The sequence below is a fragment of the Monomorium pharaonis genome, chromosome 3 (genome assembly GCF_013373865.1).
Source record: "Monomorium pharaonis isolate MP-MQ-018 chromosome 3, ASM1337386v2, whole genome shotgun sequence".
Taxonomy (NCBI): domain Eukaryota; kingdom Metazoa; phylum Arthropoda; class Insecta; order Hymenoptera; family Formicidae; genus Monomorium; species Monomorium pharaonis.
Genome location: NC_050469.1, coordinates 12,581,062 through 12,608,265, shown reverse-complemented (window position 1 = coordinate 12,608,265; position 27,204 = coordinate 12,581,062). Strand labels below are relative to the sequence as shown.

General features: G+C 45.1%; 1 protein-coding gene across 1 annotated transcript in view; it reads right to left on the bottom strand.

Moving 5' to 3' along the window:
- LOC105834400 overlaps nt 1-27,204 on the bottom strand; it is a 69,511-nt gene that overhangs the window by 5,134 nt on the left and 37,173 nt on the right. The window contains exons 2-5 of the mRNA XM_012676852.3: nt 11,442-11,487; nt 11,178-11,351; nt 6,081-6,300; nt 701-784 (exon numbers count right to left, since the gene is read on the bottom strand). Of these exons, the coding sequence (XP_012532306.1) occupies nt 701-784; nt 6,081-6,300; nt 11,178-11,351; nt 11,442-11,487 (524 nt within the window). The remainder of the gene's footprint in view (nt 1-700; nt 785-6,080; nt 6,301-11,177; nt 11,352-11,441; nt 11,488-27,204) is intronic.

The window sequence follows — 27,204 nt, the reverse complement described above, 5'->3', positions numbered from 1 at the left end:
CATCCCGCGTTAGAGCACAAAGGGGCTTCATTATTGAAATGTTGATTAACGGTCTCGTTATCGATCAAAACGAGAGAATCGCTGATTAGCAGAATCGGCATTGAACAGGTGCGAGGTTCAAGAAGAGGTCACCTTCCTCGTCGGATGACGCGCGGAGAAATCACTTCGCGATGATGCAGTTTTTTGTTGCCGCGGTTGCACCGCGTCCCAACCGCCGGGAGGTACGGCCGTTCTTCTTTCGAAATAACGGAAGTATCTTACTAGAACGAACAGATGGACTTACGACGGCAAAAGAAAAATTCTGGCGCGGCCGATGTGGACGGGCACCGATCGCTTTACGATAATTTCCGCCATTACCTCGTTAGCGCGGACTCGTATACTCGCCTCACTGTCTGCCGAGGTAATTGCGGATGCCGGCGATGCAGCCAGTTATGCGGCCACATATTTTAGATGCGGCATTATGTCGAATCTTTCGAGTACAATTGAAGAGTGGCATCACAAAAGTCTTACAATTGGCATCATTACTTTAATCAATATTTAATATCTGGTTTCAATATTATTATTGATTATTTATATACGTAATTAATATCGCAAAAATGTAATAGTGCTCGTCAATGATTTAAAAGCAAAAAATTTTTAGATAAATGGCGCGATAGTAGAAATAATGAGTCGTTAATAAGCAATTAATCATTAATTTTACCTGCTGAGTACAAGAGGCCAGCGAAGGATCCGTTGAATCCGATCCTAATTTTCATGTAGTCGTCCTGACATTCCGCCTCAATATCTAAAATATAAAGGGTAATTAACAATTATGCAACAATGTGTTGATTAAAAGAATTGTATAAATTTTAATCTCTATTTACACACTTTTTCTTCAATCAGCGTTTTTCATGATTATATCTGCATTCCGTTAATTTATATTTCATTATATGCATAATTCTGTTGATTCATCAGCGCGATTTCTATCTTTACATATTCTTGTATTTGCGAAACCAAGAAGGTCTAGGTGGACTCTTTGATGTCGAAAGAGATACGAAAAACTGTGTATCCGGATGTATGAATTAGCGAGAAACAACATATCGTGTAATATTACTGTCTCTATATTATGAATCAACTTTGGAACAGTAAATTAACATGTCACTAAGTGACCAATCATTTTTGCCTATTTAATTTCTTATTTGCTATTGATTTTTATATAAAATCGCGTTTTATTTGTAAATTTAATAAGAGAAAAGAAAGTAGCATTACAAATTAATTTTGTACATATAAAATGTACTCGAATAAATATTTGTGCAAAAATTTATTCCGATTCACTTAAAAGTTGTTCATCCAAAACTGTAGCAAAACAGAGTCATTTTCGCTGCATAAACAAAATTTTTCGTCATTTTTTTTCTTATTCACAATAAAAATTGTTTGTCGTTGATTCGGAAAAGAGAATGAACCTAAGAAACCGTGCAGTTTTTAAATTTCGGTAACTTTCAGCCAGTATTTTAGTTACAGTTTAAATGTAAAAAGATTTAAACTGTATATTATAATCGATGACAATCATACAATCGCAGACAAATTACTTGTGATCAAGGATCTATCCCACTTGAGGATCTACTCTGTTTAAGGAAACGCAATCGATGGTTCTCTTTCAGGAAAGCTGCTTTCCCGCGCAGAAAGGGTTCTCAGGGTAGCGCAAATAGCGTTACCATATCGGGCCGGGTAATTGTCATCTCGTGTTCGGATTCGAACGCAGGATCAATCGCGGAGAATCGAAATGTGTCGATCGGTCATCGTGTGGGCGTACGTTCGCGGTCAGGAGAGCCTGTCGTCACTCGCGTGTAGAAACCGGGCGCGGAAAATCGCAGATTCGCGGATAGGAGCGAGTGGAAAACCGGTCGTCGATGACGAGTGAAAGTAAGTTGGGGGTCCCGTATAGGCGCTCTTCGTGGTAAGAAGCCGTTTCCACTGTAGCAACGTAACCGCAAAGCGGAATGGAGATTGATGGAGGATGAAGATAGTTACACTCGAGGTGGCCGCCGATGATACAACCTTTTTCGTTTCGTGACCCACGCTCTCATCCTACGCACACCGTCGTCGTAGGACGCGCGGTCATCCTCACCGTGACACCTGTATATGTTTGACGGACGTCCCTATTATGTTTAATTGGCACATAAAATCATCAGGTTTTTCAAAATAAAATTCACAAATTAATTAATCATTATTAGGCACCAAGAACTGCCTCGATCGAGAAATGGCACTTTTTCTTCTTTTCCTCGTGTTATTACAAGATTGAGCGGTTTGACACTCGACTTATTAATTATTAATTTAAGTTAATTTAATTTTCGTTAAATAAATTTCAACGCAAATGTTAAAATCGACCACGAGCCAGGAGTAGGTAAAAATTAGTACATCGGTCACAATTCGATTCGCGCGGTAAACGGCGAGGTAACGAAAGATAGGCTTGACACGCGCTGGTCATAGATTCGTGGAAAAATAATAAAAGATAGTAATGAGGAGATAGTTACACCGGAGGCGCATGCCGATGATACAACCGTTCCGTTTCACCCTCGTCCTACGCATCGCGCCGTTACGATGAGCGTGTGCCGGAGCGCATTTTCGAGCGGCCGTACCGTACGCGCACGTATATACGCACGCGCTTATTAGAATTGCGGATACGTGGCTTTGTGTTCATCGTCCGGCAAAACTCTGTCAGTGGGCAGACAATGGAAAGAGGTTGAGCAACGCCGATATTTGCCCGGAGCGGTGGCCGGAGAACGATCGCGGAAAGACGCGGAGAGAATAGCGCCGGGTTCCCCCGACGGCGCCCCGGTGCTGCCGTTTTTAATATGCAAATGGTGGACTCGACTTTCGATGCTCGACGCTTTTATTTATCTGTCTAAATCCAAACTGGAGATCGATCGGTCTCCGAGGAGCGGCTGAAAACGCGGATCGCGTGGGAGAGACGGGGTAAAAGGTAGAAAAAGAGGTAGCAGAGTGGAGACTCGGGGAACCCCCGAGGACGTATGAGAATTGAACCTCGCCGAGGAGGATACATTAAACCTAATGGGCTCTCTTTCGCGTAATTGACGATACCGCGGGTGGCCTCAAGTTCCCGCAGAGAACGAGCGGCTCGACTTTACGACTTCATTGAGCCAGCATGCCTCACAGGCCGGCCCGTAGCATTCGTCATTGCCAGTGGCAGAGGCTCATCCAAATGTTTTAGGAAATTTACCGTAGCAATCGCCGATCATCGATCGTACTCCCGTGGCCTCGTGGTGCTTCGGGGGGCGCATCGATCTCTTGAGAAATTGGATCTGCTCGATTGTGGCGCGGTCGATTTTTCTCCGCGCGAAATTTCTCTTTTAAATCTACGCGTGGAACGATTTATCAGGGCGAAGTAGATTTATGCGGATCGCTTATAACTTAATCCCCTTTCGATGCCTGGCCACTGTACGGAAGAAGCCATTGTCTTGCTTAAACTGTAAAGCGACACCCTCCCCTCCCCTCCCGTTCCCACCCCGCCGCATACAAGCTTAATAAAAGTATTTCTCAATTTTAATTTTACGATTCTCTAATATTGATTCTCTGTTGGGCTCATGAATAACAGATGATCGTTCCACGCGAATAACAGGTATCGGCGCGGCAAATTGCCGTGTAATGATTTAGTTAAGAAACATGAAACGCTTAATTGCAGACGGTAAAAATGCAAAATGTAGTGCAAGAGACGCTTCGTTCCGCTCGAGCGAGCGGGCAGGGTCGAAACGACGTGTCGTTAAAGCATTTTTTCTCCGCAGAGCGCGGCTGCCAGAGTGTGGCCGTAATTTTCCGCAAAATGCAATTAAAAGGGAGCCTACGCGGGGAGGCATTTGATAGCGGTGTAGCTTGATAGCGATTCCGTCCCGTAAATATTATTTATTTACATTACCGCGAAATACACGGCGTAATTTTCTCCGGGGGGTATCAGGCAGTGACGTGCCCGGCCGCCACGTTGATTGCTCGCGCGTACGCGCGAACACTGCGTGCGTGTGCGTGTGTGTGTGTGCCAAGGCATTCACAATATGAACTTGTGGAGGGGCCTCCCCCAGAAAAATCGCATCGCGGCGGATGAGCGTAACACATACGCGCGGCGTAGGAAATTACACGCACGCGTAGGAAATTAATTTTGTTTTCGCAGGACATTGTCTATTATTCTTTCGTAACGGGACACCGCGCGCGTCGGCGCTATTAACGTCTTGTTCCACTGGCATTAATTACTGCCGCTCGCTATCCGCTACGCGGAGATTAAAACTGAGGCATCGGTCGATCAGAGATTTTTAATGGGACGTCACTGATTAAACTTTATTCGAACGAAATAAATGCAAATCATACACGGAGAGAATTTTCTCTTAAAAATTACCCTGAAAAATCGTGGTAATTGTAGGATAACGTAAGCCTTGAAGGATTTTACTATACTTTTGACAAAATTTACTAAAATTTTAGTAAATTTTTTAAAAAGTATAGTAAAATCCTTCAAGGTTTACGTTATCCTACAATTACCACGATTTTCAGGGTAATTTTAAAGAGAAAATTCTTTTCGTGTAGAGTCAATTATAGAGGCGGTAAAGATCCGTTGCAGAATCATGAAGCTGTGTAATCGCGAATGCGCATCGAATGCAAATCGGACATCGAAAAATCGATCGCCGTGAAAGAAGACCGGGTGCGAAAAGAAATCGCGAGATGATGACTGAATCGCAAGTTCGCGACGAGGATCTCGCTGTGCATTACAGCGACGAGATAACGTTAAATCATTCAAAGAATTCCCGCGGACCCGACGACATAGCTTCACGTCACCGTACGCGCCGGCGCGATAAGGGAAGGGAAAGGAAAAAAACTAACATAACGGCCGCTCATAAACATCATTTTCATTGCGACGCGGCGTCGCAATTTTCTCTCGCGGTAGAAGCGACGCCAGAAACGAGCCTGTCGTCGATTACCAGCCGCCGTAACATATACAGCCGCGAACGTGGCGTATCTCCCGCACACGGAGGCCCCGGCTATGCTCGAGTTTCCACGAGGCAATCGCGCGATCCAGATGCGGATAATGATGATCGCGCGGGACGATGATGACGGTCCCCTCGGCAACGATGATGACGATTGCCATCGGAGAGGTTGCCAACGGGTAAGCGCGCGGTGGTGTGTACACTCTGCCTCCGTACCCTCGATGTCGTGGAGCGTCGTACGACTTTCCGACACCGTTTTAATTGCCTCCTCTCTAACGGTAGGCACTCGCCATCGCACTCTGAATTCCCGGGACCGGGCGGCTACGGGGGTCCCCCCCCCCCCTCGAGATGGGGCCGAGATGGATGGATACATTCGCGGAGAGCGATTCTTCCAAGCTGATCGACCGAGACACACCGGAGGGAAGTACTTTTGTCCCATAACGCTCCGAGGGCTTCGGCCTCCTGCCGGATAATAGAGAGAAAAATAACGGATCGACATGGTAAAGCAGCGACGACGACACCGCGCTCTTTTCCTCCGAGGCATACTGACCCACCAGACCGATACCGTATAGACGCGGCGCTTTTTGCCGGCGCTTCTATTCGGACGGGAAATAGCGGAACCCCCCCGTTTACGTCCCGCCCAATTGTGGCCGCTAGAGAGTCCCCCCCATCGGTTCAAACGTCCTCTTTTCCTCTAGATGTGCTCTCCATAATTCTTGCCCGTGGACGCAATAATGTAATCGCAAGTTAAATTGAGTCGATAATCCATTATCGGTCAAATAGCGATTCCTGTTGGCTCCGAGATCGACATAATCAATACCCTTTCGTAACGTATTTCCGTTGAATTAGCGTCCTGATGCGAGCCGCCATTAAAGCTACTTACAAACCAGGAAATTTCTATTAGCTCGGGAGATTGCGCCGGCCGAAGAGTAATCGCCTCTATATAGCGTACCCACTTGGTTTATATTTAATTTACCTCACCGAAAAAGCGCAAACGGACTACTAATTACGGCACTTACGGGAGATCGTTTACCTTAATATTATCATCAAGTATGTCTACACAATAATAATTTAATTCAGCAAAAGGATAAAAAGAGTCGCGTTCGTACTCACGTTGCACTCTCGTCGTGTTGGGTCTGTACCTTCGGTGCTCGCGGTCCCACGTCTCGGGATGTCTCCTCCAGTCCTCGTCGCCGACTACGCCCGTACCTCCGCTTCCGGAGAGGCCTTGCAAGCCTTGGAGAGTCTGAAGAGCCTGAAGATTCGGATTCAACGGTCGGGTCTTCAATGAAGGAACTGGCACGTAAGCGGCGCCGTCGCCAACGTACACGACCTTTCAGGAAAGTAAAACCATTTTTTTAACAATGCAATTAGCATAATATGGATAATCGTTATTTGTGCAATCATTTAAATATATTATTTGTTTCGATAATCATTATATCTTTTCAATTGTTTGAAAATTGATTGAAAAAATTGTATTTCTTACAGCTGATAGATATTAATTGATTCTATGCTGAATGTGTAATTTGTCAATTTGTCAATTTAATAAAAAATTAACATTCTCTACATACAATTTTGTCCTGCAAATTTTTCTTCAAAAATTTAGAAACACTAAATAGTTATAACATTTATATACAATTCTTTTTAAACAGGCAACTATTCAAACACTTTCTAAAAATGTTAAAATAAAAATTATTAAAGGACTTTTTACACTTGTGAGACAAATAAAAATTAACTCAGAGCTCTCAATGTTTACACACCAGTTTAAATTTTATATAAAACAATATCATACAACTTGACGAGAAGAAAGCTCCGATAATTTTAATATATTAAACAAGTTTTTTATAAATTCGATTAAATTCAATTTAATCGAATTAAGTTCGATTAAATTGAACTAGTGCACACGTTGTTTGCTCAATTAATGTTGTTTCAAACTACCGCAATCTTATCAAAATGCCGATAATCGATGCTCAAACTTTACGTATAAACTTAAGTACGAACTACATATCTCCCATAATTATTCTATCCTATTATTAGAAAAACAAGCGCGGACCGTGTACGTTCAGACTTGATTGCTCACGCTAATAACAATCCTAATGACCGGCCACCCGCGCCAAATTCCTCATACAACTGATGATATTCATACACCGGGGGCTCGGAAAATGAACACGAGGAATCCGCTAACGAGTCGCAGGTAGTGATTTGCAGGTTCAAAGCCGTTAGCCCGCGCATTGCGGTTGCAAGCGGGATCCCGGCAAAATATTCTCGCGTATAAACACACAGGCCGGCTTATGCAAAACTATCCTGTCTTGCGGGAGCCCTGACCTCTTCCACGTTAACGATCCGGTTTAACCCCCAGAGCCCGGTGCGGATCGCTACCGCTCGAGCGATGAGAAAGGGCGAGAAAAAACGCCGGGGGGTCGAGAGAGAGAGAGAGAGAGAGAGACCGGTGAGTGACGCCGCGGTGAGGGGAAAACACGCGAAAGAGAGGGAGGTACGGCGACCGCCGTCGGGCGCGCTGCGTCGTCCAGAGACGGAGAGTCCAGGAGAAAAGTCGACAGGAGGAAGTCTGAAAAACGGACAGCACGAGTAGCGCGTGACTAACGCTTTACGAGCCCATTCTCCCCGTCCGAGCGTGGGTACCCGAGGTCTTTCCATCCGCGTACGGGTGCCGCGCGCAAGAAGAGGCGCAAGAAAAGCGAATGAGATGACGACGGCGGGGGCGGGCGAGGGGGAGGGATATTATACTTTGAGGCGCTTGTCAGCGGGCACGACGGCAGGTGGGTAGGCACCTACTCGGGCGGATCGCGCGGCCGAGGGCGAAAAGGGGAGGAGGACGCGCGGGCACGTGGTTAGTGCACGGTGTAGAGAGAATGAGAGGGAGGGGGAGGGAAGAGAAAAAAGTTGCGAACAGCTTCCATATGCCGTGACGACGAAAAAAACCGCCATTCCGTTCCGTGCCGCCTCCTTCGTCCTTTCCGATTCACCATCACCTCCTCCGTTCTCTTCCTCTCGTTCGCGTTGTTCTCGATGATGTTCCGCCTGTGGTCTCCGACGCGACGTAAAGATTGCCACCCAACAGACTCTCCGCCGCGGCGCAGATCGGCAGGGAAATTGCCTCTCTTCACGGATTCCACTTTTGAGGAATTTCAGGAACTCGAGTACGACGCTGCCGGGAAACGGAGCGGGGCACCGGCGAAGCGATGTGGCGTACGGCGTTTATGGGCCAGTAGAGTAGTTAGAAGATCGTTCCTCCGGCCAAGAAGCCGGGGCCCGAGCGGGGCCGGTGTCTGATCTACGTTCCGCGGAAAATGACCGGCGGTCTTTGAATCCGCCGCGGTATCTCATTGGAATGCATTACGGACGATAAGTGCCGATTACCCTCGGCTCCTGCTGTGCTGCTTAACTACGGACGCTTCGGTATTAACTGTACCGGGCTGGGTATAGGAAATGTAATAACGCGAATGCACCTTCGTGCCGAATGCGCCGCCGCCGTCGCCGCCGCCGATTCGATCTCCTCGCACGACAACCGTCTTCCGTTCTTTTGTGGGCTCCTCTTCCAGGAACTTATTACTTTCAATTTGACACAAATCTGTTTTCAATAACTGTTTCGAAAATTAGCATTCGCTAGAAGCAATTCGAGAGCAATATTTGTACGCATTAACGTCTTATACGCATCCGGCGACGCGGGTGCAATTTGTGACATTGAATCTTTGCGCATAATAAGAACATTTTCCTTAATGGTCATCGACATCCGCGATATAAGCTCATCTTTCATCAAAGAAGAAATATGAAGTAACCGTTTAGATTTCATCGTTTTGTTTCACACTGGGAAATGACGGACGGGATCAGATTTTTTTTCTCTCGGGTGAATGTTAATTTCTTCCGAGGACCTTATTTCATCAAATCGCGCCGAGACATGCGCATTCATGCAGTGATTAACGGTAGCGCGGTTAGAGTGTCATTAGTCATTAGCCGAAGTAAGATCGCTCGGATAGTTTGAATAAAAAATACACTCATCTCTCTAGGATCTTCTCCCAATGCTTATATAGATCGAATTCTACAAACGTCAAATTAAAATTTGCTCAATTATGCAAAATATACTCAATGGAAATTAATATATTTTTATATTAATTTCATGGTTTGTAAATATATCATGTATTTTTATTTTTAATTATAATACATTTTTCTGTAATAATATTTATAAAATATTTGCCAATAATTCATTTAGTTTTAATCTGATTGGTTCAAAATTTTTAAGAAATATTCATATCTTCTTCTCTCGTCCGATGATTTTCCCAGTAAGAAAATATCTTTAAAAAATTCTTTACTGTTTTTGCAAAAATAAAATTTTTTGACTTGGCTGTAGAGTTTAAAACAAGACTATATTTATTAGACTAAGAATCTTTTTTATTTTTTAAATTTCTGATAATTTCTGCAATCGTAACAACAGTGAAACGGTACTTTTTAACACGCCCATACAGATTTGCTAATAATTATTAAAAATATCTATTTTAATGTTCGAAAGAAATTTGTAAAGTATATTCATGTCTAAGGATAAATGTGCTAATTCAATTTTAAGTTTACGGTTTCTATATTTTTGTCGAAAATAATTCTCCTAAAATTGGATACACGCACCAGAAATGATATCCAAAGCGAGAATATCCCCTGAAGACAATTTTGAATCGATGCACTTCCGTGCGATTAGTCTTCGCCTCTTGAATCGGAACGAGCGGAAACACGTGGCAATATGCAGCGCAGATGAAATTGATCTTGTCTCCCGTTTCGCAACGGAACGCTCGTAAGCTAAATAAACCGCTTCTGGTGCTCTATCTTTTTCCTTCTCCCTCTCTCTCTCTTTCTCTTGTGTAATGGGGCCTTTCCCCGCGGAGAATCACGAGGCGCAAGAAGCGATCTATCCACTCGCAATTTGCGATATAACGAAGGTCGCGCACGGACGTGGCCGCGATACCCTTTCTCTCTATTCTACTGGAAACTGGTTCACATTTTTTCGCGATCTAAATCGATTCCGCGCTCGAAAACTAGTTTAAAAGCAATCCGTAAAGATCGCCGATAAAGAGCGATTAATCAATGGAATGGCCTTTACTTTGCTTCTTCCCCCTCGGTGCTTCCCGTGCACCTGATGCACCGAGATGCAACCTTCTGCCCTTCGTTTAGCAAGGGCCAGCGGTACATTCTACGTGCCACGGGAAGGAGAAAGATTACCGGGGGACGGAATAAACGCACCTGTGCAATAATTGATTTTTATTGAAAGCCGATCCTCTCGCCGATCTTTTATCCGATACCGATCAGCACCGAGGATGAGAGTCACACGAGGAAAGCAAGACGATTGACCGCGTCCGTCCGTACAATTTTCCCCCCCCCCCACTCGATCGGGGACACTCGTCGGCGATCGAGGCGTCGGTCTTTGCTGCGGTTAACTGTCGGCATTTCCCCTTTTTACTCTCTTGAATATCATAGCGGATGCAGAACACCTGCATCTAGGTTCTCCCTCCGTCGCCGTGCGGCCTTGCGCGCGAGCATTCGTTAACGAGAAATCACGCAAAACCGAACAGATGGGCAAGTATCATTCCTTCACTTCCTTTTTTACCACTCCGCTCTCGTTAGGTTCCTTTTTTTGAATCCACTTTCGAGGAAACCGTTTGCCAATTAAATATAACTGGACGGACGCGATCGTACGGCAGATGCGCGCACGCCTTTCCTCTTACTTCTCTCACTTTCCTCTTTGTTGTCACGCACATATTACGACATTTGTTGTCAGAAACCTGTAGGACTCCCCGATGACAGAGTTTACTGTCTATTGAATTTTCTGGCTTTGATAGCTTAATAATGAATAAAAACGTGACGATACTGTACAATTTTCATCTCAATCGACAAGTTAGCGACGTTAAATTTTTTTTTCTTTAAAGTTACGTAACGGAATCTTCTAACATTGATCCAACAAAGTGTAATATTCTGAACGATTTAAGGCACATGGTATTATTTGGATTTTTGCCAGTTTCTTTTGTGAGCCCTCACATGCTCCTTTCGTCAATCGGTGCGCAGCGGAAAAATAAATAAAATGCTTCGTATAAAGGTAACGGAACAGAGAAATAACAGATCGGGGGAGAAACTTTCTTGCGCAATATCTATCATGAATTTCAATAAGTAAGTGCGCAACGCGAAACAAATTGGCGGTGCGTGACTTACAGCATCGTGGTCGCTGGCCTCGTGGGTTAACGCTTCTCTGGTTTCGTTGTGAGAGGAGGACTCATCCTCGTCGGGTCCCGAGCCGCTGCCCGCCCAATAATCCTCGGTCGTGTCGTCGATAACAGAATCCTCGGAATTCCCCTCCGCCTCCGCGTTGTTCTCGTGACTAGTCGCCTTCAAGAGGAAGAAAATTGTCGCCTATGAAATCCCGTGCCCTTTGCGAGCAGTCGTAACGTGTCTTGAGCAAGATATATATATATTTACCTGACACCTCAATGTAACCGCCGTCAGCATCCAGACGCAGATGTATCTGCAACACAATATGTTATTTGTCATTAAAATGATATAGAAAGTTTGAAAGCCTCAAGAATTACGCAAGACGTATCGTGAAGCAATGATATTCCCGAGATTGCGTAGCGAAATATTTTTTGATACATATAAACGTCTCCTCATTTTAAATTCAAATTGTATCGTATACTAGGTCACTGCTCGTGAAATGCGGCTTGAGAGTTGTGGGTTTGAACGTAACTCTCTTACACCGGCGTGACCAAGGACGCTCATGCAGAGGCCGTTATACGAAGGAAAGCGCTTACGATAGTAGCAGAAGCCTCCGAGCGGACAAGACATCCGCAAGAAGGGTGTTACAGTGGAACGAATACAATAATAAGATAGGAAAGAAGAAAACACAAATATCCGGAAAGAGTTCTGTCGCCTTCGAAAGCATCAAAGTTACGAATTAAAATAATTACAAATATAAAAAATCATTAACTATATATATTTTATTAATAATTAAAATTAAAAGAAGGATCAAAGAACAATTTTATATTTAATAAATAATTGTAATAGTAAAAGATAATAACACTGCAAAATAAAACTGACTTGAATTTATTTTTGCAACTAACATATTTTGTTTATTATTACACTGAAAAAAAAGTTGTTAATTTGACTAAATTTTTCAACTCAATTAAATTTCTTTAATTCAAGTATTTATTCATTTAACTATAATACATAAAATATTTGAATTTTAAATCAAATCTTTATATGTATATTTGAGTGAAGCACACAAATATTTGAATTAAACAAATTTAATTAAGCTAAAAAATTTAGTCAAATTAACAACTTATTTTTCTCAGTGTAGTTTTACTATTAATATTTATCATCTTACATTAATATTCTTTGAGGAAATTTAATAGATTTTATAAAAATATAGATTCAATCTTTTAATAATAATTATAAATATAAATGTAAACTATTTTTCCTAAAATATAAACTTTTTTAAATAAAAATATAAAAATTCGGTATAAAATTGTATGATTACATTATCAAAGTATAGAAATGAAGAGGACAAGGGACTTGTCCTTTGATTATCTGAAAGGACTTGGAATTTTGTAAAGTCAATTTAAAGATATTTTTTAACACAAAAAAATCAATAATGTTCTCCAGGATCCTCTATAAAATATATGACGCGGTACACATTCAGACAGTCTCCCTTGTAAATCGTACACATCGCGCACACTACTATGAAACTTAAGTAACGTGAATCGTGACGTAGTCGGTGAAGTAAGAGCATCACAAAGATGACCCGCAACGTCGCGGACTTCTTGTTTTCACGTTTTTTTTTTTCCTCCATCGCGACTTCATCTAGGATGTGACTCATCTCTCCTGCTGCCTCCGCTGCTACTTCCAATGCACCTTCGTTCCCTTGCTACTTCTGCGTGAACTTCAAATGAGTTTCTTGCCTCCGCACTCACTCGCCGTTTACAGACCTTTTCGGTCTGTAACCGCCGGCAATCTCGCGCTATTCGCACGCGCTCGGCGACCTCGCGTCCCGGACAATTGTTCATATCAATCTCCGTCCTCTTTTCCTCTGAATCATCTAACTGGGTCGAAATTCACGGTAATTCGTAGAGTTTTCTACTTTTTGTTACGCTCCTTGCTATTACTTGTGGCCTATCGCTGGTCTATACTCACGTTTAAAATCTACAGAGATGCTTTGCTCTTTTTGCGGATAATGAGATAATCCCTCTTTGATTAAATCTCGTAAATACGGCGGTTTAATCTCACATGCTGTATTCAATAAGCGACTCTCCTCGCTTACCTGCAATCATACCGCGACTGTTTCGTGCAAAGATGCGTGAGATGCAAAGTACGGGGATTAATCTAATATAATCTAATCTTTGACCGTGCTACTTATCACTCTTTAATCTCGAGAGGTTCCCCGTCTCGAAGACGTTGAGAAGTTAAGCGGGGACGCGCTCCGTGCACGAGCAACGAGAGTTTGCAAGTCGGTGCACGTCATGTCGCTGAATCTTTCATACTTGGGCCTGCCCGCAAATGCTGCGGAGACTTCATCTCGCTCCACTATCCTCGAGTAGAAATTATCTGCACTTTCATCGTGTTGTAACAATAATAATTACTGCCAGTAGTTGAATAGCGCCGTTATCAATGCGGCTCGATCGTTCTCTCTCTCTCCCCCTTTTGCGATTTTCCCAGGGTCACGGGAATCGGCTGACCGTGGTTTTCCGAGACGTTATCGTCGGAAAGTTTAAGCGCGTATTACTTGGGTTACGAGACGGCCCGGACGCGGACAGTCGCGAACGTTTCATCTCGGACGGTTAAGCAGTAGTTTTGAAGGAAGGGAAAAAAAAGAGTGGAATGCTTCCAGCATGCCAGATAGCGAAGTTGCGCCGGGGGAAATTACTCGCATCAGATCGGAGAGCGCGCTAAGAACGCACGCGAGATTAAATAATACAGCGATGCTTTAGCGAAACCTGGGTCTCATCTGCGGTCGAGAAACTAATAGGATTACCACACAGATTCTAAATACCTCCCTATAATTTTGTTATTAATCTTGTTATTAAATTTGAATTTAACGCGTTGTCAAATAAATTAACATTTATTGCGGCCGGAGACATAAACGTGCAACGAACTTTAATTGCGATACCTGATTCAGAATCCAGTTTGCTAATAAAACGCCTTTTGCCGCGCGCGCGCGGTCAGCACGCACGCACGACGCGTTACCCGCCAAAAACTTATTTAACGACGTCCGTAATGTAATCCCATTATTTTCGCATTAAGGCAAAAGGGTGAATTAAGAAGAAATGGAAATGTACCCCGCATCGCCGGAGCGATTAAACGATAATTATCACCGCGTAACGGTCTGCGTCGCCGATTCGTCTTCTTCTGCAATATGTTAGACGATGACAAGGATGATGCCTTGATAGCAGTCCCAGAGAGAGAGAGAGAGAGAGAGAGAGAGAGAAAATATTGCTCGCGCGTAAGATGATTATAAATACCTCGCGGAGGTATTAAATGGGAAAATTCATCTTATCCCGGCGCGCAACGGAATCCGAGCCGCCGCGATTACATCGGTTGTCAACCGGGATAATGGGATAATGGCACATACATAATTATAATAATTAATTTATCGTCGCCGTTAATTGTACGAAGTGGCGCGGGAGGGGTGGGCGAGGGGTGTCGCGATTATCGTTAGGCGACAATCACGCCGACGCTTTACTCGCTTTTTCGTCACGGCGTCTTTCGCGATCGAGGAAATTAACGTCCCATCCCGGTCGCCGCGGTTCGTTGCTCATACTTCATCGAGTGTCGTCATTCAAAGGAGTGTGAGTCGTGTCTCTCGCCGCATGATTTACGACACACTTCTCCGCGCGGCGCCTAAGCAGCTGCTTAAACGTACGAACGCGCGGCGGCGCACTTGACTGAATTACCCGGGGTGACATAAGCTCGCTCTCTCTCTCTCTCTCTCTCTCTCTCTTTCTCTCTCGTCTCGAGATCGCAAAGGTTTAAATGGGGCGTCCTCGAAGAGACGAGGACAGGATCTCATCTGCGCGACACGTGCAACGATGAGTTCGCGGCTATTGAACGGACAGAATAGGATCAGCATACGAGCGATCGACTCGCTGGCTCGACTCGTGCTTTAAACTAACAGAACAGAAAAGTTTGTATTTTGATCGATACCGAAATAAATATTCCATGTATGCCGATCACTCGCCGATACGCGTCTGGCCCTCGGCGTCATCCTCGAGGCATTGGCGATAAGCACTGCCGGTTTCTCGTTCGCGATGTTTGCGCTACGCGTTACAGAAACGATCGATAATCCCATCGCCCGCGCGCGGTTCCCACGTCGCTCACCTGTTCGCCGAGGGATCGAAGGATCGCGTCCAGCACCCGACCCATCCCGCGCCCGCGTCTCGGGTGCATCGCGTGATATTAATTATTGCCGCCGAGCGCATTGGCAGCGATCGATAATTTCGCGAAACGTCCCGCGGGGGGCACTCACGAGCGCATGATGTAATTATTATTCGTTCGGCCCGTTCGCCGCCGCGCCGGTAAATGGAACGGAAGGTGTTAGGCGTGGGATGAACTCGACCAGGCCGCGGATCGCGGGCCGCGCTACACGATTATGATGATGGCTGTTAATCACGTGGCGTCGTGGAGCCGCATCATCCGCGTACGCGAAGTGCAACAATATATATATATGTGTGTGTGTGTGTGTATGCATTGAGAAAAATATCTGGTGAAATTAACCAGAATTCTGGTTACACGATTATTCACTATACGGTTTAGTAAGCTGAATTTGAATTCTGGTGAGATTAATCAGAAATACGATCACACGATTATTCACCAGAATTCTGGTTAATTTCACCAAATACTTTTCTCAGTGTGTGTGTGTGTGTGTGTGTGTTTGTGTGTATAGGCGATATGTACGCGATCGCCGTGTGCGTATCACGCGGTGCGTTGCACGCACCACCGCGCGAGGTACGCCGGCGGATCGCCGATCGCTTCGAACGACACGCCGACGTGCGCGCAATTAAGCCGCCATCCAGTTTTTCAGAGCACGCGCGGAGCGAGACGCGCCAGCCCGGCCGTGAATGACACGTTTCGCTTCCACTTTCGCAGTCACCTTTTTTTTTCCTTTGATCAGCTAACCGGTATCTGGATTCTCTCAAAGTCGTGAGACTTTGAATTTATAATTAAAACCAACGCATGTCCTGTTTGTTGCGGTATGTACATCATAAGGAAGAGTTGTCGACTGCGTTTAAGTGACCTTTTTTTTTTTGTACTTTTCACTCGATACGATCATTTGATACATTTGTATGCAAATAATCGTTGGAAATTATAGCTTCAGGTACTAAGTTAGCCTTTTACCAAGAACAAATTAACTTATTACAAGCTTTTTTGCAATATGCTGCAAAGGTTTTTTTAACAACCAAACACCTAAATCGTATCTCTGTAGATTCCCTAAGTTGCCTTTAAAAGCATCACAAATTTATAAATTGAAATAATTAAAAATATAAGGAATTATTTGTTGATACTTCTTCTGTTAATAATCAATTTAATATTTATATATAATAAATATGCGTATATAATAAATGTAAAATATTGTACAATATCTAAATCTTTAAAGAAAATGTAAAGTTGACGATTATATCAGTTGCATAAAATGCATTCAAAATTTAAAGCGCTAACACTTACACAACAAAATGCAATCTGTTAAAGGTTTGTCTCTATTATTCATTTCTTATATTTTTGTAATTAATGTTTATATTAAATAAAAATATATAATATTGAACAGATACAATTTAAAAAAAACGGGTTTGTTTAGTATCTTTATGTCTTTATGGACATGAAAAATGAGTATTTGTTTCAACACAGATCGGTTAAATTAAAATCGATGAGCATTCTGCAACTTTCTGGAAGCTTTATATTTTTTGATATAAGTATAACGGTACCGGAAAATATATAACGATATGTGTTGAATAATACTACGAGGAAACATAATTCACTTTATGCGAATATGCGGGCAGCGAGGCGGAAATCGCCCATGGCGCTCCCGATAAACACAATTAAGATGCTTCGGGAGTTTTATGGAATCCTAATCTAATGGTAGTCTCGATTAATACGCTAAATTCCAGGAATAATATTCCGTTCGCTCTATCAGACGCAGTTGGAATTACTACCGTGAACCCTCGAACGGTCAAGCGGCGTAAACATGTGTAACCTAATAGAGAAACAAAATCTAGATTCCGCGGGCGGATGTTTGCGCGAACATTTATAGATTGCATCGTATTTGTTCCGTGGGTGAATCTAACGCCGTTGTAACGCATCAATCATTCTCGCGCATCTCGCCGCACGCGCGATCGCGAAACGCGGAGACGGGCAGTAATTCCCCCGCGGTCTTAAAAAAAAAAAAAAAAAAAAAGAAAGAAAAGAAAAAAACGCAGAGCGAAAAATATTTTGTAAATTTTCAGATTATATCTCCTGCGCATTACGGGGAGCGCGCGAACGCATTAATGATTCAGCCTCGCGTTACTGCGTCGAGGAGTAGAAAAACGCGCGACGCCACGAGGTATGTACCGCGATGCACAAGTGCATACCGCCGTGAATATACTCAGCGTGCGAAGCCGCAAGTCACGCGCAAATGAAGCTCACGCGTCGAAATAGAGGGATTCATCACCGGCGGATTGCAACCGACGCGTATGCGATTCCCACTCGTGCTATAGGGTTTCGATATTAGGGATTATTTCGCGCCAATTGCCGTGCGACAGGCCCTCACTCCTATCGCAAACGATATTAAATAATGAGATGTCATCCCGACGTGCGAGGGAGAAATATCTGGTTACATTACGGTACGAGGCCTCCTCGGGATTTCCCAAGGATTTACCGTTCGTTTCATTCCGCTCTTCCGAGATCAAGACCCGTCCTTCGGCTCGCGACGCCGCGCAACCGGAGAGTTCCCCGCCCTCGCGTCCATTATTCCGGCGGACAATTATCAAATCACTCGCGTCAAATCTGTCTCGCGGGGGCGCGCGTTTCGGATTTTTTTCATACCTTCGCCCGCCTCTGCGACCGCGGGAACACGGCGCTATTTCGCCGCTCGCCGCTCGGGGAAGATTACGTCGTTGGGAAGTGAAATGAACCGAGCACGAGATGCCCGCGAGGGGCTTCTCCGGCGCGATCCGCGATTCCCCGCTACGTCGCATCGCCGCCGCCATCGTCTTTCAATTCCGTTACCCACCGACAGGCAGGAAACATTTTTATTCCGGCGCGGCCTGAACGCGCGCTGCGCTTCTGCCTCCGCGCGCGTAGCCCCGGGCGAAGGCGCGAGGAAAACTGCGCCGCATCGCACGCGCGTAATTGCGTTGCACCCGTCGTCGTCGTCGTCGTCGCTAGCACCGCAAGCCACGTTTAATCGCCCGGTGAACTCGCCTCCGCTTTGTTCTCGCTTCAACCTGCAGGACCGTCAGAGTCCCTGGACCTCGAAGTCCAGGTAGATTTCGCGGCTGAAGTCTGCGCTCCAGTGGGAATCAATTTTCCAAACGTTATCGAATGAAACTGAATGTTTACGAAAGATAGATCTTGTCTTGGAAAGACCGGTTCTGCTAAGGTATACAAACAAATTTAGTTGGATGCGGAAAACTTTTAAAATAATCATGCACTGAAAAAAAATATTCAATGAGATATGTTATTGCGGGCTGCCAATTACAGATATATTGTATACAATAATGTATGCTGTTGCAGTATCAACATTGTACATAGAAAGAATTTTCTCTTAAAAATTACCCTGAAAATCGTAGTAATTGTGGAACAACGTAAGCCTTGAAGAATTTTACTATACTTTTGACAAAGTTTACTAAAATTTTAATAAATTTTGTTAAAAGTGTGGTAAAATTCTTCAAAGTTTACGTTGTCTCACAATTACCACGATTTTCAGGGTAATTTTTAAGAGAAAATTCTCTCCGTGCAGCCCGCAATCACACATATGTTATTGGCTATACTATTTTTTTTTCTGTGTGTAAAACTCGCATTGTATCTGTTGTATTGATTATATTTATCAAAGAAAGAAGATTAATTAACGAAATTAGTTTAATTAAAGTAAACCACCTCTGTACACATTCTCCCGCTCGCACGTTTCGTTCGAGATAAACGCAGCGGTATATAAAAATAAAAGGTCTGAATACGTAAATCCGGTTCCAGATGAGTAAAGAGTGGTTTTACGGGCAAACGGTGTCTGAAAAGAAGTTAACTACATGGCGTTGCGCGAAACCGGAGCGCGCTCGCGGTTTACTTTCTCAGGCACTAAACGCATCCTAAAGTCTTCTTGCGGAATGCAAAATTATTCCCCGCCGGTGCAATCTTACCCCATCTTACGGTACTTATCCGTCCCGCGGCCTGGAAGGGTGGACTTTAGAAGATCGTTCGCGTCGTCGCTCATCCCCGCGAGAGGTTAAGCTTATTTACCGCACGCACGCACGCACGTACGCACGGGTTTTAGCGCCGCGTTTCTTTAAAGCGATCGTTAAGCGGACGGTTAAAAAGATCGCCTCGTCCGGGGAACCCGGGGATCTGCGGGAATCGAAAGTCAGTCGACCGAAACTCGAACTTACCGTTCGGCGGCTTTGCCCGCACAACGACACGCGAGGTACGCGGACTTAACGCCCGTCCAACCCTCGAAAGAGTCGGCGGTTAACCCTTTCAAACTGGAGCAGACACTTCACCGGCCGGGCGGCCTTAACTATGGCCTGGCGCAATCTTTCCGACGAGCCAGCCGTGTCGGAATAATCTTCACGACGACATACATCACGGCGTAAATGCGCGCGCTCGCTCGACGCTTTAACACCCTTTTGTTTCCGAAACGCGGACCGAACCTCCTCCTTTCATTTTACAACTCGTATGTAACAAGTGAAAAATCTTCGCGTTACGGTTCTACGATCTGAAGCACCTACACCCCGATACATTCTACCGATCCTCCGTGGCAGGTCGAGTAAGCAAAACCTCTCGATAACGCAGAGTTTACCTTCAATTAATTTCGGTATTCACATTCGTACGGCTCTTTACGCTCTGGTAAGCGGTAATTAATTGACGGATGACTGCACTCTCCGGCGGCAGCCGATGCAGCCGTTGAACTCTATCGATGCTGTGAGAATGCCCGCGGAGCTAGGGCAGCGGACATTGTTAGAATGACGCACAAATTTCATGCCGCTGAGAGACAGAAGAAACGCGCGGCACGTTTTACTCGATGTTTTAATCGACGCTTTAGTCGCTCGGCGTCCGGGAAAGGACCGCGGAAAAACGGCGCTCTCTCTCTCTCTCTCTCTCTCTCTCTCTCTCTCTCTCTCTCTCTCTCTCTCGCCGAGCGCCCAGCCGTATCTGAACGTTCTTCTTCGGCGCCGCGTACACATCATCGATCGCCTTTACGGGGCGATCCGCCGCGCCGCGGCGCAAGAACGTCGTGTTTACGCCGTTGTCATCGACCGCGAAGCGGTCCACTCGTTCGCGGAAGTAGGTGCGGGGAATATATCTGCATTTTCGCGTATGAAACACGTTTAATTGCGCGCCACGCAAATCAATGTCAGTCGCGTTTAGCGAAACGCTATTGCGAGGAGGAAAAAAAAAAGAGGGTCATTTACAGGACCATTGAGAGGTCGTTTATACGTGTAGATCCTCGCTTTATACCACCGGGAAGGGGGTGGGGGGTGGTGACGATCGATCCGCTCGCTTCACGCGTGCTCGGGTATTTGTTCGCCTCATCCACTGACATCCCAATCATCGCGATGTATATGCAAACTTACGCCTATCCGCATGCAAATCATCGGACAGAGGGAAACGTCGTATTTACTTTATGGCCTCGTGTAAGCGAAGCGCCGACTCATTCGATTAGTTGTACTACGCGCTGTCATGTTACGCGGGGCAAGATATACGGACCGATGCTCCACTTGGCCGCTGATATAAGAGTGCCGATAAATGTTTTCCGAGTAGTCATTCGGAAAAAGTGAGCTGTCTTCTTCGGTATCCTGCCGGGTTCGATTCGAAAGGTAAACATTTGTTGCGGTTTGCGCTGAGAAATAAAGCAGCGCGCTCCATTTAACATATAACACAAATTCCTGCGGTATTCTCATTCCACGTCGTACGTTTTTTTTTTCCTTTTTGGTTTCCTTGCGGGGAAAATGATATACAGGGGAGAGTGGCCGTATGAGTACCGGCTTATGTTACTTTTTATCACATTTCCCATTTGCTTGGAACACTGATCTGTACGCAAACAAACGTCGGGAATTGTTTCAGGTATACTTGTTACTACCTTGCTTGACCTTTCATCAATAAAAAACATAATTTATCATAAGCTTTCTTGCAACGTGCTGTAAAAGATACGATTTAGGCAACTGATCGGTGCTCGCACAGTATGCAGAAAGTATCAGTATTATTAAGTTAATTATCAATTAAAACTAATTAATGTAATGAGGCATAGTTCGAAGAATTAGAAAATGTATAAAAAATCGCGTAAGAAATATTACTTCAGCATTAAGATCTTGCTATGATCGACATCGGCTTTTCTCGATTCGACTGTCATACAAATCTCACACTTAATGCAGCCTTCTATCTCAATTACCGTTAAAATATACAAGTTATCGCTCCGCGAGAAATTAGCTCGACATCGACGCTTCCAAGTGATAATAATACGTTGTACACACAACATGGAAATTAACCCGGGATTTAAATATGATGATAAAATAGTTTTAAACTGATGAGTCAGATAATTAATGAGGCTCGTTGTAACACTCGATGAACTTCTCCAGCCGATAACTTCCGGTCATTCACATTCTCGTTACTGATATTTCCCACGGGAAGGCAGGCGAGCGGGGTGAAGCGCGAGGGGGGAAGGGGGCTATAATAAAGGGGCCACCACCGCGCTAATTAACTTCTACACTCGGGCGAACATTACCGGGCTTTCTTCCGCGGATCGCGAGCGCGGATCTGATTTCCCGGGAACGGGACGGATCTCATTTGCGCTGCCCCCATCGAGGTGAAATGTTTATTCGCTCGCTGGCTCGGTTACGATGCGCGGCATAAAGCCCCGAGCGCATCGTCGACAATTAGCGGCTGCTCGCTCAGCCGGTGCAGCCAGTGAACCCGAAGCTGTGTGAGAACCCGCCGCCGGGGAGGGAAGCCAGCCGGCCGGCCGACCTAGACTCAAATTTCCCGGTCGTCGCGGTCAGACGGCGCGGATACCGCGACGACGACGACGTTCGACGCGGGCCGACGACATTACGATCGAAGCGAGGTTGCGGTTAACCCTTCTGAAACTTGCGCGCTGTTAACCGTTCTACTCCTCCTCCTCCTCCTCCTCCTCCTCCTACTACTACTACTACTACTATCAGAAAAACATCCTCCCGATCTAACGGTCCGTGCGATATTTAGCTTAAAGTTATGAAACGTAAACGGCCGTGCGCACCAGGTAGCTTCCGATGGCCCCGGCCCTTATAGTTATCCAAGCCTTACTTCTAACACGTTCCCAGAAGATGCCCGGGAGGTTGGTACGCGCGATTAAACTAGTGGGACGGTGACTCATCGCGAGTATAGCGGTTACTAATTACATTTGACGTAAATTGCATGGTTTATATGTATTTTCAATCTTACAAGAGTACGATGTTGTTACTGGATACTCTTGCCCGGAGTATCGCTATATCTTACCGAGAGAGAGAGAGAAAGAGAGAGGGGAGGGGGGAGGACATACAATATTATAACGTATAACATACACTCCTCTTTTCAGATTGTCATGTTGCGGGACGCGTACTTTTATCATCTATACGATAGGATAGCCGCGAGCCTCGCGTTCTCATGTTCTTGCTTTCGAAGAGAATCGCGGTTTTGACTATCGCGGCATCGAGCGTCGCGCGTGGTGCGTGTTTTCCATTCTTCCACTTCTGCGAGAGATCCAGGATAATATATTGTAAGAGGCGGGACGTGCGTACGCATATATATATAAATTTTCAAACCACCCTGCCCCTCTCTGGAAACCGGAGAAAATGGACGATCGGTTAGGTGCCAGTTTGCACGCGGTGTACACGATAACGAAAAGTACAAAATGAGAAGATGAAATTGAATCGCGGCGCGCTGATGGAGCATGCAATTTCCCCTCCGCTGTACCCCGCGCGATTTTAATTACACATCGCGGTGATAAACTGCGTGCGAAGAAGGGTGGCCGCGATTAGGGTCATCCTCTCGGGCGTATTTCGCGTATAACGACGGCATTCTCGAACCTGCCGCTAACACGTTTGCAGTTTGCAGATATGCGGATATCGCGTGCGTAAAGCGCGCGCGCGCCGCTTTATGATGTAAGCGTCAACGTATACAAAGCCTGGAAGCCGCGATTTCAAGTAGCGGCAGTTACCTGTTTGACCAGGATATCGCGGAGAAGAGAGAAGGCAACCTCCCCGTGGAGCTCGCGTAAATATTTTTATTAGTCCGCGATTCCCGGCGCGCGGAAGACCCGCGGACGAAGACGGAGCGTCGTATAATTAAATGTAGCGCCCGTCATTAACTTATCAGTCGCCGTGCGTTATTTATTGGTTGTCTATCTAGTCGAGACTCGTCGCAATAATCGTTTATCACGAATCGAGTGCGGACGTAATCGTAGCGGTTTCCAGACGAGGCGTAGACGTGTACTTTATATGCTGCGTCTTTTTAACGGAGAATTAACGGAACGCCGGATTATTTGACGTTTTCCGGACGACGGCGATAAAAATTAACGGTATACTCGCGGTCGATTTGAAAATTTGCCGCGTTATCGCGATGCGTTTTATTTAACGTCGCGACGTTGTCGCCTTAAAGTAAAATTACAGTAAAATCTTACTACGAACACTGCAACGTCGATGAAAAAGTAATATACGTAACGATTATGCCTAGGTATTTATAGCAGCATTGATGAAGCCCCGATCATCTATCTTATTTTATGATTGTCTTTTAATGTCATCGTTATTTCTTAATTTATTTCGCGTACAAATTTATTGTTTAATTTCGTTATTCGCGAGAGTTACGACGTTTGATAACCTTCGCGTCATGTAACGTAGTTGTGAATATATTTTTATGTTTATTATTATATTATATATTATTTTAAAGTTCGTAATAGTGAATATAAGAAAAAATTCGGCTATAAAGTACTACCTTCATTACATGAAATAATTTTTTTTTAAATTAAGAATAAACATTTTTCACTACTATACCACTCTTAGATAACTCAATACAACAATTTGAAATTTATGTTATATCACTAGCACACATTTACGTGCTGTATTACTTCGATTATTGTAAACTTTTTTATCTTATCAATTATTTCACTCAAACGAGCAAGTGCATTGTTTCAAAAATTTAACAGTACTTTTCTGGACAACTAAGATGTATTATTGTAAAGTTTCACTAACATCTGTTCATTACTTCTATGTTTAATACGACAATAAAAACTGAAAAATCCTGAAAATTCATCGATTCCCATAAGAGCCCATGTTAATAAAACATTTAATATCTAAATAACTAGCTAGTTCAGCTTTTTAAAATTTCGACGGTCAATTTATATCACTAATTTGAACTTCTATACAAAGTTTCATGGAAATCTGTTCATTTTGATTTAGCAGCGGAACTCCCTTAAGCAGTTTCTTGCACCCATGAATCGCCGTGGTACACGAACGCACATACGCACACCGGCGCACACCCACCTTACGTTCACGCATACGTACGCACGTCGGATCATTCGCCTCGCGATTGTACGGCGAATTTGCATCTAACTGCAATTAAGAACGGTCTCGGTGCGCGGAGGCAAGGAAACGGCGAGACGAGAGAGGCCGGCCTGAGGAGAAATGAGGAGCGACGGAAGAAACGGCCACGGGGAAGGGCGTTGTATTCGGTTTACACGCGGAGCGTAATCCTATCTCGTTTTATAGTTTTTTTTTTTTACATAGCGACGTCGTACATGCGACGAGCTCGAGACATCCGGACGGTGGTAAATCCGCTTAATCCGTCGGTTACGCTAAAATAATGTAATATATACGAGTCATTCGTTTCGAGGAAGCAGCCAAATATAAATTCCAAAGATCTTATCGCGTTGGGATTTTTTAGCGTGTCTCATCTCGCTCATAAATATATTAAGTTATCGCGAGATCTGTCGCGCGTAACGTATCGCTCGCAAAAAGAACGAGAAAGTGTCTCACGGAGGAGGAGAGAGAGAGATATATTTTATTAATTAATATGCGCGACTAAAAAAAAATTCTTGTTGCGCGTGCAAATAGCCGCGCATCTCATTACCAGCTAAAGTCGCCAATTTTCATTTAAATTATAGTAATTCGTACTGATTATATGATTAATCGTAACGCGCAATGGGCGCGTACATATAAATAGCTTGATTTATGGGCACCGCGCCACTATGTGGTTAGAATCTATAAATCACAGCTGATAAATATACATCGCGCATAATTTACCGTTTATAGTCTCACATAGCGTGCATAATCCCCGCGCACGCTCTGCGAACGGAAGTTTCGTGTACTTGGGATTTTTTTCCAATCTTCAGCGCGGTCGCAGCGCGATTTTACATAAATGAACACGATCGTTCAATGAAAGATGCGTCCGTCCGTCCGTCCGTCCGTCCGTCCGTCCGTGGGACAGGGAGAGAAGTTCGCGAACGGGATAAAACGGGAGAAGGCAGCAAGAAGTAGAGAGAGGGAGAGAGAGAGAGAGAGAGAGAGCGATCGAAGGGACGAGAGAAGGGAATGATCCACGAGCCGAGTTACCGTTGCGCCTAAGTGAAGCCGATACGAGAGTGCAGCCTCGTAACACAATCGTTATTCCCTCGGAAATCGCAGAAGAGGGAAACGGAATATAAAGTTGCAGCTGTGGATGTTCGGGTCCGGTAAACCCGGGCGCGTAATCGTCCTGTCGGCGTAAATTTAACCTTCGCTCGTAAATAACGCGAACGCGAAGGTAGTAGCGCGAACGAGGAGAGAGAGAGATGAAATAAAAGGCGAAAGAGAGGAGAACGCGCGAGTGGAGGTAAGGATGTTCCCGCGCGGTCAATTAAAACGCACGGCCAGGACACCCGACGACGACGACGACGACGCGAGAAACGCAATCGCATCCTCTCCTGCGCGCAGGAAGGCCGATCGAAATCGCCTCTCTCTACGTTAGAGATAACAGTAACCGAACGGTTTTCTATTCACGTTCGCTGAAAACACAGCGTCGCGTTCGTTCCTATAACTGAGAAGAAAATTCTCGCCGTCGACAATCTCGAGCGATGACAATGGGAAATCTTCGCCTTTTCGCACGCGACAAAGAGATCTCCGTCTAATCTAACGTCCATCGTGCGTTCGTTTGCGAGGAGACGCGAGAGGACTTTCCTCCGCCGCGCGTCCTCGCGCCGGTTATTGACTTGATCGTTTAACAGTATAACCGCACTTTATCCGCGAAATCTGCGGACCGGTGACGAACCGGCGGCGTCACGGGCGGACGTTCGAATCACCGTGGAAGCCGGAAGTCATCGCGGACGTAACTGAAGTTTTACCGCACCGTTTCTTCCAAGGACGACGGAGGCGCAAGAAATATATCGACGCGCGAACATCCCCGTATATACCGTTGTCGATAGTCGCGCGTGTTATACGTACGTACGTACGAGCGTATTTTCAACGCACCGAACGCGTTTTGTGCCGCGTCACCTTATATTTCTCCGCTGCAGTACTTGCTTTTGCAACGCCGCTTTTGCTTTTTTTTTTCCCCCGCTCGCTCAAGTCCGACGGGACTTTCCTTGCGGCAACGGCTCTTTTGTGCACGAGTACAAACAGCGGCGCGCTCGTCCCTGTTCAGAGAAAAGCCAGAAAGCAACACGCTACATAATTTATTTATCGAGAATACATGTACCGATAATCTTCCCCGGAGCGCATTATGTCTCTTCGCTCCCGGAATTCCGCCGCACGAGGCTGTTTCCTTTGCCGCCCATGTTGTTTATCGGGAATGTTCGCGCGGATTCCAAGGAACGGAACTAGACCGATAACGTATCGCAAAGTTTCTCTCTCTCTCTCTCTCTCTCTTTCTCTCACCGCGATCGATCGTACGTTAAATCTGGCCTGGATACCCCGCCAGAAGAATTCGCCGCTAATGACGATACCGACCGTATTGGAATTCCGGGGCCGAGAATCGTGCCTATAAATCGGCCGGTCGGTCCCTGGCTCTCGAAGACGAGCGCGGA